This window comes from Microcaecilia unicolor, chromosome 13, assembly GCF_901765095.1.
Source record: "Microcaecilia unicolor chromosome 13, aMicUni1.1, whole genome shotgun sequence".
Lineage (NCBI taxonomy): Eukaryota > Metazoa > Chordata > Amphibia > Gymnophiona > Siphonopidae > Microcaecilia > Microcaecilia unicolor.
In genome coordinates, this window is record NC_044043.1 from 71,121,549 (window position 1) to 71,134,397 (window position 12,849).

General features: G+C 41.3%; 1 protein-coding gene across 1 annotated transcript; it reads right to left on the minus strand.

Moving 5' to 3' along the window:
* Nucleotides 1–6,727: 6,727 nt before the first annotated feature.
* MRPL20 (mitochondrial ribosomal protein L20) lies at nucleotides 6,728–12,802 on the minus strand. The gene is made up of 4 exons (XM_030185824.1): nucleotides 12,608–12,802; nucleotides 10,430–10,540; nucleotides 8,807–8,884; nucleotides 6,728–7,233 (listed from the first exon to the last, which is right to left on the minus strand). The coding sequence occupies exons 1-4, from the start codon at nucleotides 12,692–12,694 to the stop codon at nucleotides 7,060–7,062; spliced, it is 450 nt and encodes a 149-aa protein (XP_030041684.1). The 5' UTR covers nucleotides 12,695–12,802; the 3' UTR covers nucleotides 6,728–7,059.
* Nucleotides 12,803–12,849: the final 47 nt, after the last annotated feature.

Sequence of the window (12,849 nt, forward strand, 5' to 3'; positions counted from 1 at the left end):
CTCTAGTTCAGTTTACTTTAGGGTTTTCTTTTGTTTTGTTTTTTTGTGAAGAGGAAGGCAGGAAACAGGCGACACATATAACTTATATTATGCTCAGGCGACTACGACTAGCTCTGTCCTAGAGACAGGGAAACTGGATATGCAGGGAAGGGATCTTCTTATCCTAAGTCCTTTGCTTAATTTTTAAAGCCTGGTCCCCTGTTTTACCCGAACCGCCATGCTGAAACAGGACTAATTAGCAAGTAAATCAGGAGGTTAGGTACTGCCTGACTATATTTTATATGTAATGTGCATCACAATGTCAATGCTCTGTTGTTTTGCTGTTTCTTGTTTTTCCTTTGTATTTTGCAAAATCTTTGAATAAAGAAACAGACTAAAAAAAAAAGAAATCATCACTCCCCCCCCCTTCTTTATTTTGTTTTTAAACTAACTAATGCATTAACTTTGGCAAAGCATACAACATAGTGGTGCCAGTAAAACTATCTGAATCTGATTTAAATAAAGACTCCTGATTCATCCATTCGTCCCCATTTTTCTTTTTTTAACTGCCTTAAGCAACAGCTTTTCCATCGTTCTGTTTGCTGATCTCTTGAGATCACAGTCGGTATATTTTCCTTCCTTCAACTACGAATACAATGTCAGGGTTATCCTGAAAGAGTTCTTTTTCGGGGGGGGGGGGGTAATATTTCCAAATGGGTTTTGCGCATAACTATGATGGTAATGAACCTAAACCAGTGTATGTGGAATATGATTTCAGTCTCAAATTTACTGCTAGTGATCACCATATTACTTTCCTCATATCAACAAGAGCTTCCTTCTAGAGTTTATAAGCTGTAACATTAACAGACAACCTGTCTAACCCCCCTGTTTACAAAGCATGGCTGCCGGTGTGCTAATGCATTGCCAAGCGGCTTTGTAAACAGGGGGATAAATGTGCTTGGAAATTCTTTTTAAGCAAGCCTGTGGCACCCAAAATTATCGGAAATATTTTTGTATCTTTCTGCCACATTTCCTTGGTACATGAAGATCTTTCCTCTCTCTACATGGTTCAGGACTGACCCCTTTATGATTAATGCCGTTCTGTTGTTTTTCTATTTTACCACTGTATCTGGTATTTCCTCACATCTAACTTTTTACCAGTCATTATGGGGATGTCCCATGTGATCATAACCTCCTCAGTCTGTTGAGACAAACATGGGGGAAGCCACTGCTTGCCCTGGGAATGGTAGCATGGAATGTTGCTATTATTTGGGTTTCTGCCAGGCTGGACCTGGATTGGCAGGATACTAGGCTAGATGGACCATTGGCCTGACCCAGTATGACTATTCTTATCTCCATAATTCTCTCAGGATCATGATCAAGTGTGCTCATGGTTTGAAGTGGACCGTCACGGACTGTGACGGGTCAATTGCTTGTCCTTATGGGGGTTCTTTGGTCATTGCACAGTTGGCACTGTGGCACATCCATGTGCTCCACACTGCCATGCCAAACTTTTTTTTCAAAAAAACATTTTTTGTTAGAGAAAATAACATTTTCAAATATTTTTAAAATGAAACTTCTTTTGAGGTTGGCAGCTCATTGGCCGGGGCCGCATTTCATAGGTCCCGACATGGACCATGTTTTGCTGCGGCTGTTTCAAGGAACCTACACTGATGTACTAGTGTTTCAACTCATCTGAAGTAGAGGAGTGTGGTAGCCGTGTTAGTCCACTCTTAAGATTATCAATAGAAATCAAACAAAATAAAACATGGAAAAGAAAATAAGATGATACCTTTTTTGTTGGACATAACTTAATACATTTCTTGATTAGCTTTCGAAGGTTGCCCTTCTTCCTCAGATCGGAAGTAAACTTCCATCACAGACTGAAAAGGAACAGAAGGGCACACTTCCCTGTAATTTATCCAGTTGCAAACTATGCCAAAATATTTCACAGGACCCCAAAGTCATCCACAAAGGAAAGATATTCAACATAAAGGGATCTTTCACTTGCTCATCTTCCAATGTGGTATATATCATTCAGTGTAAAAAAATGTAACGAAGGATGCTATATTGGAGAAACAGGCCAGATGCTTAAGACAAGATTCAATTTACATAGACATCATATGAACAATACTGGTGCCAGCAGGGTTCCCACGCCTGTTGGTCAACATTTTACAGGACCAGGACACTGTACCAGTGACTTCACAGTGAGAATCCTGAAAGGCAACTTTAAAACCATACAAGAACGTAAGACCTTTGAAGTCAGAATGATTGAATATTTTAACACCCAACAGAAAGGACTTAACAAGGATCTGGGGTTCCTAGCCCATTATAAACCATAAAGCTGTATGTCTCTGTTGATCACCCTCCCCTCACCTATCCACACCCATCCTGTTAGAATATCAATGATATGCTTTGATGTCCCCATACATACTTCCTTCCCACCCTGTCAGACTGTCATAGTAATGCTTGAATGTTTTCACTTATATACACTGTCAGCTAGCACATTTGCTTATTTCCGATCTGAGGAAGAAGGGCAACCTTCGAAAGCTAATCAAGAAATGTATTAAGTTATGTCCAATAAAAAAGGTATCATCTTATTTTCTTTTCCATGTTTTATTTTGTTTGATTTCTATTGATAACTCATCTGAAGAAACTGCACTGGCTTCCCATAGCAGAAAGTCTCAGGTTCAAAGCTGCTTGTTTAGTTTTTCAAATCCTACAGGGCTTCACCTCGGAACTACTAAGACTGCTTCACTATGTCTGGTCCAGTCTTATCAGACCGAAACCAGAAGAGTTTCGGTTCTGTATTCCCCATTCTTGGAGTTAAAATATGGAACTCTACCTATTCCCATCAGAACAGAAAACAGCTACCTCAACTTCAGGAAGAGGTTAAAAACCTTTCTGTTCCCGAAGACTGCTTCATAACAATCCATCATGACTTCTACCTGCTAGTATCATCCATTATCCTTTCCTTAATGTTTTTAGTCTCATGCATTAATCCAATGGTCTCTAATGTTTCTGAAACCTCACAATAACACTATTTGCTTTTGTCTCACCTAGAAAAGAATATAAACCACATTGAACCCTGGAAATGGGATATTAGTGGTATACAAGAGTTGATTTGAATCTCGGTGCTTTTCCAGTACCGCAACGTTGTAATGTTTAAAAAAAATTTCCAATGGACAAGATGTGCCACTTTGTTGCGATTTCTGTATTTTCTGCCATCAGAACTTCACAGCCTGAGTGACTATTTCCAGCTCTTTCTTACAGAATCTACAGCTGTCTGTTGTACTAATTTTTTCTATGCTTGCTGTAAACCATCTCATCTGTAATTCACTGTCCTGGGCTGCAAATATCAATCTCTCATCCTTCAGTTTCAATTCACCTTTGCTTCCAATGAGGCTAGTCCTGTGAGCAAGCCAAAGAAAGGCAAAAAAAAAAAAAAAAAAAATACAGTAGGAATCTGAATCTTTTAAAACACAAATTTAGCTGTTCCCCTTCAAAGCACATGGACTTACAAAGTTATGTGGAGGGGCATTTTCGATATGACATTCTAAGTCTGACTTTGGATGTTTTGCAAAAAACGTCCAAAATATGAATAGGAAAGAAGGTCATTTAAAAAAAAAAAAGTCATCTTTTTTTTTTTTCCGAAAATACTGCTTTGAACAAGGTTTTGTGATTTGGATGTTTTGTTTTATGGCCCATTTTCGAAAAAAAATCATCCACGTGCAAAATGCACAAAACCAAGCCATTAGGATGTAGGAGGAGCCAGCATTTTTAGTAGACTGGTCCCCCTGATGTCTTTCTTTCAACATAATAAAACATCATTTATTACCACGATTGACTTTAGGACTCCTTTTTGCCACCTTTGCTTTTGTGCTGTTGGACACAGATCATAGATCAGGAATACATATTTCATACCACATTCATTGATAATGAATGTGACTGCTGGGACGACTAAATGGACCGTTCAGGTTAGAGTTGCATAGGGACAAAAATTTCACCCATATCCAGTGGAATCTAATCCATATCTAATGAACCCAACCCATAAACAAGTGTATGTGAAGTATGATTTCAGTCTCAAATTTATTGGTAATGATCACCACATTACTTTCCTCATGTCAAAAAGAGTTTCCTTCTGGAGTTCATAAGCTATAACATTAATAGGCAACCTAACGCCCGTTTACAAAGCCGTATCCGCTAAGATCCAATCGATCCCCACAATTAATGTCCTCCTTCTCCACCCTTACTCACAGGAGTCAACACTATTATTTACTTGCTCACAGCCCTCTATTTCCTCCCAACCTCAACAGCCTCCCAAGGTTTTTTTTGGATGGTATCCACCATTCAACCAATGAGTGTTCCAAGCCTCAGTCTGGTGTTCCAGCTGCCTCTCTGGGCAGTCCAAGGACAGAGACTCAAAGGAGGTATGGGCTATTGCTGTTTTTAAAACACGTGGTATTACAATTTTCTGAAGTTGCCAAGTAAATGGGTTGTCAAATGGCAATCTGTTATAAATATGTATTATTTGATCCTTCTCTTCTTTCGTTAATAGCAAGGTGGTGAAATGTCGGATCCAAGATGGCGTCTAGCTGAACGGATGTGCGCCGAGCTCTCTCCTCCCTCCATTGAAACCTGCACACGGAGTTTCGCTTGCCGTTATGGGCAAGCGAAAGGGTAAACCCAGTGCACTTGTCTCCGCGCGCAGGGTGGAACCAGCCCCGTTGCGGCAGATGACTCTGGCAGAGATGGGATTGCTGACGCCGGGAGCTGGCGGTTTCGCTACGGGCGGTCCGGAAAATCTTACAGACCTGAGCGCTGAGGGAGTCTCGTTGAGCCCACCCCCAATGGCTGTTCCCCCAAGGCCAGGAGAGAGGCAGGATTCAGCGGTGGAACGGAGCGTGGTATCCGGGAGTCGGTCCCCTGCGCTTGTTTGCGGAGACCCCGCTGCTTCCTCAACGCCAGAAGGAACATCGATGCAGGCAAGTGTACTGCCTGCAGTGAATCTGAATGCGTCCTCTGTCGTGCTGGGAGATTTGAAAAAACCTTCAGCTATTACCCTAGAAGTTTTATGGGAAGCGATACAAGGCCTAAATTCCAACGTACAACAGATTGCCCGAATCCTAACGGGAGAGTTGGCAGAGGTAAAGCAAACTCAAAAAGATATTTCTCTTAAAGTTGCAGAGCACACATCTAGAATGAATGTTTTGGACAATGACTTTAAGGCAGTGAAATCTTCAACAGAAATGTTGATGAAAAGTTTCAACTTTCAGCAGCGTAAAATAGATTTCCTTGAAAACCAAATTCGCATAAATAATCTACGTTTTCTTAATTTTCCTAAATCTCCACTCATCCCAGCACTGGAAATGTTGAGGAAATATGTGCATGAGATATTGGGTGTCCCCTCTGAGGGATTCCCTCCTATTATAAGAGTACAATATATTTCTGGTGCAAGAAAGGGTGATATTCCTCAAAATCCTCAAGCTGCTTTAAATTTAACTGACTTCCTGGAAAGTTCTATGGAGGTCATAACTGAGAGAACCACACTGCTTGCTACATTTGCACTGCAAACAGACCGTAATAACATCTTGAGACTTTATTTTCGCCATATGAACTCCACTTTTCTTGGGTCAAAAATACAGATTTTCCCAGACTTTTCCAAGGATACCCAGAGAAGAAGAAAAGTTTTCCTGTTACTAAAAGAAAGAGTTCTCCGTTTAGGTGGAACTTTTCAATTGAGGTTTCCTTGTAAATGTTTTATTACTATTGAATCTATATCATATATTTTTTTTGACCCAGGAAAATTACAAGAATTTATTACCTCTAAAGAATAATGTTGTAATAGGCACTGTATTAAGCGCTATTCGGCTGCGAATCTTCGCCATCTCTCTCTGTTCACTTAATTTGATTGCTTTTTGATTTTAGTTATTTTCCTAGATCTTGGATCATAATTTGTGGTCGATATAATGTAGGATAATTTCCGTTTTGATTTAAGTTCCTTTAATGTTATCTTGATTGATTTATGTTGTATTGCATAAATGTAAATTTGAAATAAATATAAAAAAAAAAAAAAAAAGCAAGGTGGTGAAATGTCGTCCAGTTAGATCTTGTGTTTGAAATTGGCCTAGTGGTTAGGGTGGTGGACTTTGGTCCTGAGGAACTGAGTTCGATTCCCACTTCAGGCACAGGCAGCTCCTTGTGACTCTGGGCAAGTCACTTAACCCTCCATTGCCCCATGTAAGCCACATTGAGCCTGCCATGAGTGGGAAAGCGCGGGGTACAAATGTAACAAAAAAAAAAATGACACTCACATTATTGATATATATATATATATATATATATATATATAGAAAAGACTTTGCTGTATTGAGAATATTTCTTCTTTGTCAGTCTAAATCTTGAATCCATAATTATAGACATTAATGTGAGTAAAGATAGTGAGATTACTTCCTCCCTCGCTTTTTTTTTGTTTTGTTGTTTCAGTAATGTATTTCCGCTAGCCTTCTGTATAAAAAAGTTCTAGGCTTGATTATGAATTGGAAATTATATAAATAAAACAAAGTAAATAAAAAGAATTGAGTACGCTAGGACTGGCTTCTGAACAGAGTCAAAATTCTGTCATCAACCTTGGCTGTTTTTATCCTGTTATGAGCTTTTGTATTAATGCCATCAATTCTGGTTATGGTGAATCTCTCTAAAATTATATTGAGAACTTTGTGTTACAATTTATAACGCTCACTTCTTTGTTTATTTCACATTTCTTTATTTATAAGTCAGATCCTGATCTTATATTTATATTTTAACAGTTTTTGAAAATAACAACAAAACTGTGCTGGAAACATTCTTAGCAATAAGTTGCAAGAAGACCTACCTTGTTTCAAGACCTGATAGAAATGAAACACAGACATTGAAGACTTTTTCAGCATAGACAATATGATGTACAGAAACCTTGTTTGTTCTTTTAAACTGTCCTTACAAGGACCAAGTCAGTAGCAAATCCTGATTGTAGTCTGTAAAACAATCTAGGTTTCCACATCCAATGGCATGAAGATATGGGAAGGAAACAATTCTGATCATTTAATGATGCTTGACCACACGGGAAAATATTCCTTCTGGCTCTTTGCCATCTCCCAGCGCAGCCAGAAAACCTTCCTCCCTCCTCCGCTGGGCCAGAGCAGCCAATGACTTGAAGGTTTTCGGTTCATAAATGGCTAAGTCAGAGATCACTTTTCTGTTCAAAGCTACCTGAGTCTAAGGCAGAGAAGTAGAGAAAAGGGGTAATTGAGATATTATGTTAAATTTTCTCAGCATTTAAAATCTTTAGAATATTGTGATTGGCATTTTAGAAAGGATGTACAAGCCTGCCTAGAGACATCCAAGTCAGGATGTCTACACTTAGGCAAGTATGTTAAAAAAGGATCTACTCACAGAGACCAATGTTTCCTTTAAGGAGTGGCCTGGTGTGCACAAATTGTTTTTCGTGTGAGCAACAAATTTTAAAAAACAACAATTTTTGAGTGCCAGTATTAGCAATGTATTTCTGTATACAGCACAAAAAAAAAAAAACATTTTTGTGAGCAACCATGTAAAATCGGTGACGCTCCTAAAATGTATGAGCAATCATCGCTCATGCGCTCCACTTAGAGGGAACATTGACATAGACCTTCTTCTAACTCTCCTAAAATACATGTCTACATGGATGCCCACCAAGGTCATCCATTTTAGAGAGTCGGAAGGTGCTAATAAAATGTAGATTTCCCTGCCAGATAGGCTTGCCAGGTTCAGCACTGCCACATCCATGTGGTGATTTTACACCACAGACAGAACAGTGCTAAGCACTGCATACCCGCAAGCAGCACCTGACTATCCCCCCCAGCTACCACCAACCCCAACTAACATGATCCAGCCCCCCCCCCCCCCCGACATCAGCAAGACCTCCCGGACCACTACCCCACCAGGCTAGACCACCACATTTGGGCAGAAGCCTGACACGTGGCAGCCTGTCCCATCACCCCACCCCAGGGCTCCCAAAATTAGTGTGGATCCACAAACCCTTTCCCCAAACCCTAGATTTACTACTAAAGGTCTCAGTGGCCATTTTGATTCATAAAAGGGCATGAGGTGAGAGCGAGTGGGCATTGCTCCTGTTTCACTAGATGCCAGGGACCCCAGTAAGACTGAGATCTAGATTGGGAAGTGGGAGAAGGGGGATTGAGAACCCATATCAATTCTGGTAGTCTTGGGCCCCAGGGGTGATAAGGTAAGCTGTCATATATTGGGCTTGTATCTATGTGTGGTAGTGTTCTCTGCTTGGGGGGGGGGGGGGGGGAACTGGTCTCACAGGGACTGGAAACATTCAGATTTACATCTGGCACCACAGAAGACACTTAGATATGCCTTGGAGCAAGCATAAATAGGGAATGCATGCTCTCCACACGCCATCTAGACAAAGTGAGCTTCCACACGCCTGAATGGCGCCTCTTCAAATGGCATTTAAAAGTCTGGGCCTCTCTGAACATTTAAAGGCTGCCATTTAGATGTGTTGATGCTTCTAAATAACCACCTTAACAGAGCACTATGAAACCTCTGAAAGAGAATGAACTAGAAATTAACATGAAAGAAATAATGTAAATTTGTGCATACAATTCAACTTTATAATTCTGATTTGCTTTTGATTGATTAGGTTACATGCTTCTTTAAAGATTCCTAAATGTTCCTCTATTCTCTTGCAGTTTCTGCATAATGTTATTATGTATTACCATGCAGTAATAACTATTTCATTTGTTAATCCAATTAATAGAGGGCTTTAAAACCACATACTCACCTTAACTAAATTATAGATGAGAGCAGGATATTTCAAACCATGTTCTCGACAAGCTCCTGCAATTCTGTTAATCCAAAGCTAAAGAAAGAAAGACAAAAAAAATCTCAAGGTAAAGGCATTTTTATACTCATAAGAAAATTATATTAAACTAAACCTTGTTATTTTTCTCTTATGTTCACATTTCCTTAACTGTTCCTGTGTCATGTGATTTCGTAAAAAAAAAAGAACAACAACAACGATATCTCCAGGGACTGCCACTGGCCCCCAGGTCTTGCATTGAAGACACTGAACTAAGGCACAGGTGGTTCATTTCTGTCATGGAACGAGTAAAACAAACCCATTTGGAAACATTACCTAGAGAATGAAGAAAGCAAGCCACAAGCATAGCAGCAAAAAAATTAAAAAGAATGTTTTATTTTCAAAATGAGATACAAATACATTCAAAGTGATTTTCCCTGATACCTGCATCATCGGAGGTATTTATACACATATCAGGAATGATGTATTTTATATCTGGAGGGTATAGCTATACCTGATGGCCAAAACAGTTGTAAAAGAAATTAGATTTGACAAATGAGAAGGGCAGAGGTGAGCCAGAGCACATTGTTTAGTGGCTGAAGTCAGCTCTACTGTTAAACTAAAACCGAGGGTTCAATGAGGCAAACAATGCACCAAAGCTGGATCTATTTCTTCAGGAAAAAGGTTAGTAAGAAAATATTCCACAGAGATGCAATAATGGCCTAGTGGTTAGGGTGGTGGACTTTGGTCCTGGGGAACTGAGAAACTGAGTTCGATTCCCACAGGCAGCTCCTTGTGACTGGGCAAGTCACTTAACCCTCCATTGCCCCAGGTACAAATAAGTACCTGTATATAATATGTAAGCCACACAGCCTGCCATGAGTGGGAAAGCGCGGGGTACAAATGTAACAAAAAAAAAAGCTAATGAGATGCAAATTCAAAGCTGCAGAACTTGCACACTGATCAGGAAAAGCCTGCTGGACACATGCACACAGTGAAGTTACCCTTATCACAGAATCTTTGTGTGCATGTCTGAAGAAAATGAAAGTGCCAGCCTACATCTGCACATGAACTGGAATATTGTTCTGCACAGGTGCGCTTTCATTTTCTTCAGACACACATACAGTGAAGTTGCTGTTGCTTCTGTTCTGTCTTTTAAAGTTGCAGGTACTTGCTATGTTAAAAAAAACCCAAACAAACCCCAAATCCTGCCAGCAACTGCAACAACTGGCATTAAATCCATTCAACTTAACCCTCCTATGCTCTATGGTCCTAGTGGTGAATTTCTCACATTGTGCATGTGTTAAAAAAAAATCCCATTTACTTTTGTGTATTACAGAGAAATAATGGCTTCACTATCATTCACTTTAATATACTGTGTGCACGAGTTAACTGCCAAGGTACAATAAACTCCTTTCTGCATCAACTAGCAATATGCACATACACCTCATGGAACATGTTTGCTTCTACTCACAGCAGCTTTCTGCATCAGCTCCTGAATGATTGCTCATGCTAACTACTGTATGTTAACAAGAGCATTTAGAAACCTATCCATCTCCTTGGATAGCAATGAAACGGAACATTCTGCTTTAGTGACTAGTTTACCGTTCTCATATACCGCTTCTTAGCCTTCCTTGCTTTTGTGGCATTTACAAAAGCTCTTTGAACGCTTCTGACGGCCAACATGAAGCAGCGATTTTTCCTTCCACGAAAATGCTAAATGAGAGAGAGAAAAGAATTGAAAACTAGTGATTCCCAGAAACTCTTATAGTTTACACTTAGCCGATGGATTATGACATGGGCTAAGCTACCGAGATGTACTTTGCTAATGGGATTATGAGCGTGATCAGTATTTTATTTTGTAGAAAAAAAGGTGCCGGTACTCATTATGGGCGGGGTCACCACATGACCCCACCCCTATTATAGCCACACCCCTTATACCAGCCATGGCGCATATAAACAGACATCATTGAAAATATTATACTAGTATAGGAGAAAAAAAAACCAACATGATTTTTTTTTTCATTATAAATCATTTCTGTAAGCTGTTACAGCTCCAGTATACCCAGTGCAAAATAAGACAGCAGATGTAAATTCTCAAATTGGACATATTCCAAACACTGAAATGAAAATAAAATGATTTTTTTCTACCTTTGTTGTCTGGTGACTTTGTTTTTCTATCCATATTGGTCCCAGTCTCTGATTCTGCTGCTCTCTATCTGTTCTCTTAACTCCGTTTCCAGGGTTTCCTTTCCATATATTTCTTTACTTTCCTCCTTCTTCATTTCTTGCCCTGAATCCATAAGTAAAAGCTGGGTCCTCCTCCATGGAATTGACTGGAGGAGGTATAATGTGGATCCAGCTTTTGCCTATTTTCTCCATCCCTGTGCAGTTTTTCTCCATCCATGTGCATCTTCTTTTTTCTTTCCTATCCTCCATCCATGTCCAGCACTTCTCCTCTCTCTCCTCCCCTCCATCCATGTCCAGCATTTCTCCTCTCTCTTCTCTCCCTTGTATCCATATAAAGCAATAATTCTCTCTCCCCTCTCCTCCATCCAAGTCCAGCATTTCTCCTCTTTCCCCGCCAACTCCTCCATCCATCCATGTCCAGCAATTCTCCTCTATCTCCTGCTCTCCTCTCCATCCATTTACAGCATTTCTCCTCCTCTCTCCCCTGCCCTCTCCTCCCATCCATGTGCATCTCCTTCCTGTCTTCCCTCCCCTCCATCCATGTCCAGCACGTCTCCTCTCCATAGGAGCCAACTTTTCACAATGATTGGGAGTGCTGAACCCAATGGAAATGACCCCTTCCTGGACACAATAAGAGCTTGCTCAATATTGGGGGTGCTCAAGCACCCACAGAGCCGGCTCCTATACTCCTCTCTCCCCTGCCCTCCCCTCCCCTCCCATGTCCAGCAATTCTCCTCTATCCCCTGCCCCCCTCCAGCCACCCAGGTCATCCATCAGCTGCCCTCAGCTCCCCGATTCCTTCCTGCCACCGCCCTGCCTTTAAATATTGTATTTTCCCTTGAGTCGCGGCGCCGGCATTGAAATCAGCAGGCTCAGCTCCAGCCTTCCCTTCCCTCGCGTGGTTCTGCCCTCTTCTGACGTATTTCCTGTTTCCGCAAGGGCGGAACCATGCAAGGGAAGGGGAGGCTGGAGGCGAGCTGAGCCTGCTGCTTTCAATGCCGGCGCTGCGAGTCGAGGAAAAATACAATATTTAAAGGCAGGGCGGTGGCAAGAAGAAAATGAGGGCTATCGGGGAGCTGAGGTCAGGCAGGAGATGATGGACGACCTGGGGAGCGGGGGAGCCTGCAGCTTGTGGGGTGGGGGGAGGAGAGGCAAGCCGGCTCGCACTCGGTAAACAACCGACTCGCCAAAAAATTTAACAGCAGGCTCCAGCACACCATCTCACAAAAAATGTGCCAGTACGCCGTACCGGTGCGTACTGGCACAAAAAAAGCACTGAGTGTGATAGACTGAAAACTATCCCTTCTTTAACATTTGGATACTACTTTTCGTGCAGATGATCGCCAGCTTAAAATTTGGGATCATACACTCCACTCCACATGCTCTTCAGGTCAGGTGACGTATACACACAACTGCATCTAAAATGCTACTACTGCTGATAGTAGGTGCACACGAACGCCTTCCGATTCCTTCATCACTAATCTTTAAAGATAAGTGCATAGTCCCGGAGTGAAAACAAGAATTCAGATGCCTGATTCAGAGTGAGAGGATTTGTCTGTATAACTTTACAACGCCTAAAACTTCGTTACTCACCCGGGCATGTTTAAGCACCTCCTGAACACGCCAGTATCGGTCCGCACCGCGATTACGAATCCAGTGGGACACACTCAGAAACACCATTTTCTACAACCTGAAACCGAGCTCTTCCGCTCTCCGCGGCGATGATTTTTCTTTCCTATGATTCCTCATCAACCCCGGGACGCCGCCATCTTGCCCAGCACTACAGAACTATTTCCGGGTCATTCACTCCATCAAAGCGCTCGTGTTTTCTGTTT

Coding starts and splice junctions, on each gene's coding strand:
- MRPL20 (XM_030185824.1), bottom strand. CDS start 12,694: ATGGTGTTTCTGAGTGTGTCCCACTGGATTCGTAATCGCGGTGCGGAC. Junction 8,885..10,429: donor AGAAGCGGTATATGAGAACG/GTAAACTAGTCA, acceptor TTCTTTCTTTAG/CTTTGGATTAACAGAATTGC. Junction 7,234..8,806: donor TCATCTATAATTTAGTTAAG/GTGAGTATGTGG, acceptor TCTCTGCCTTAG/ACTCAGGTAGCTTTGAACAG.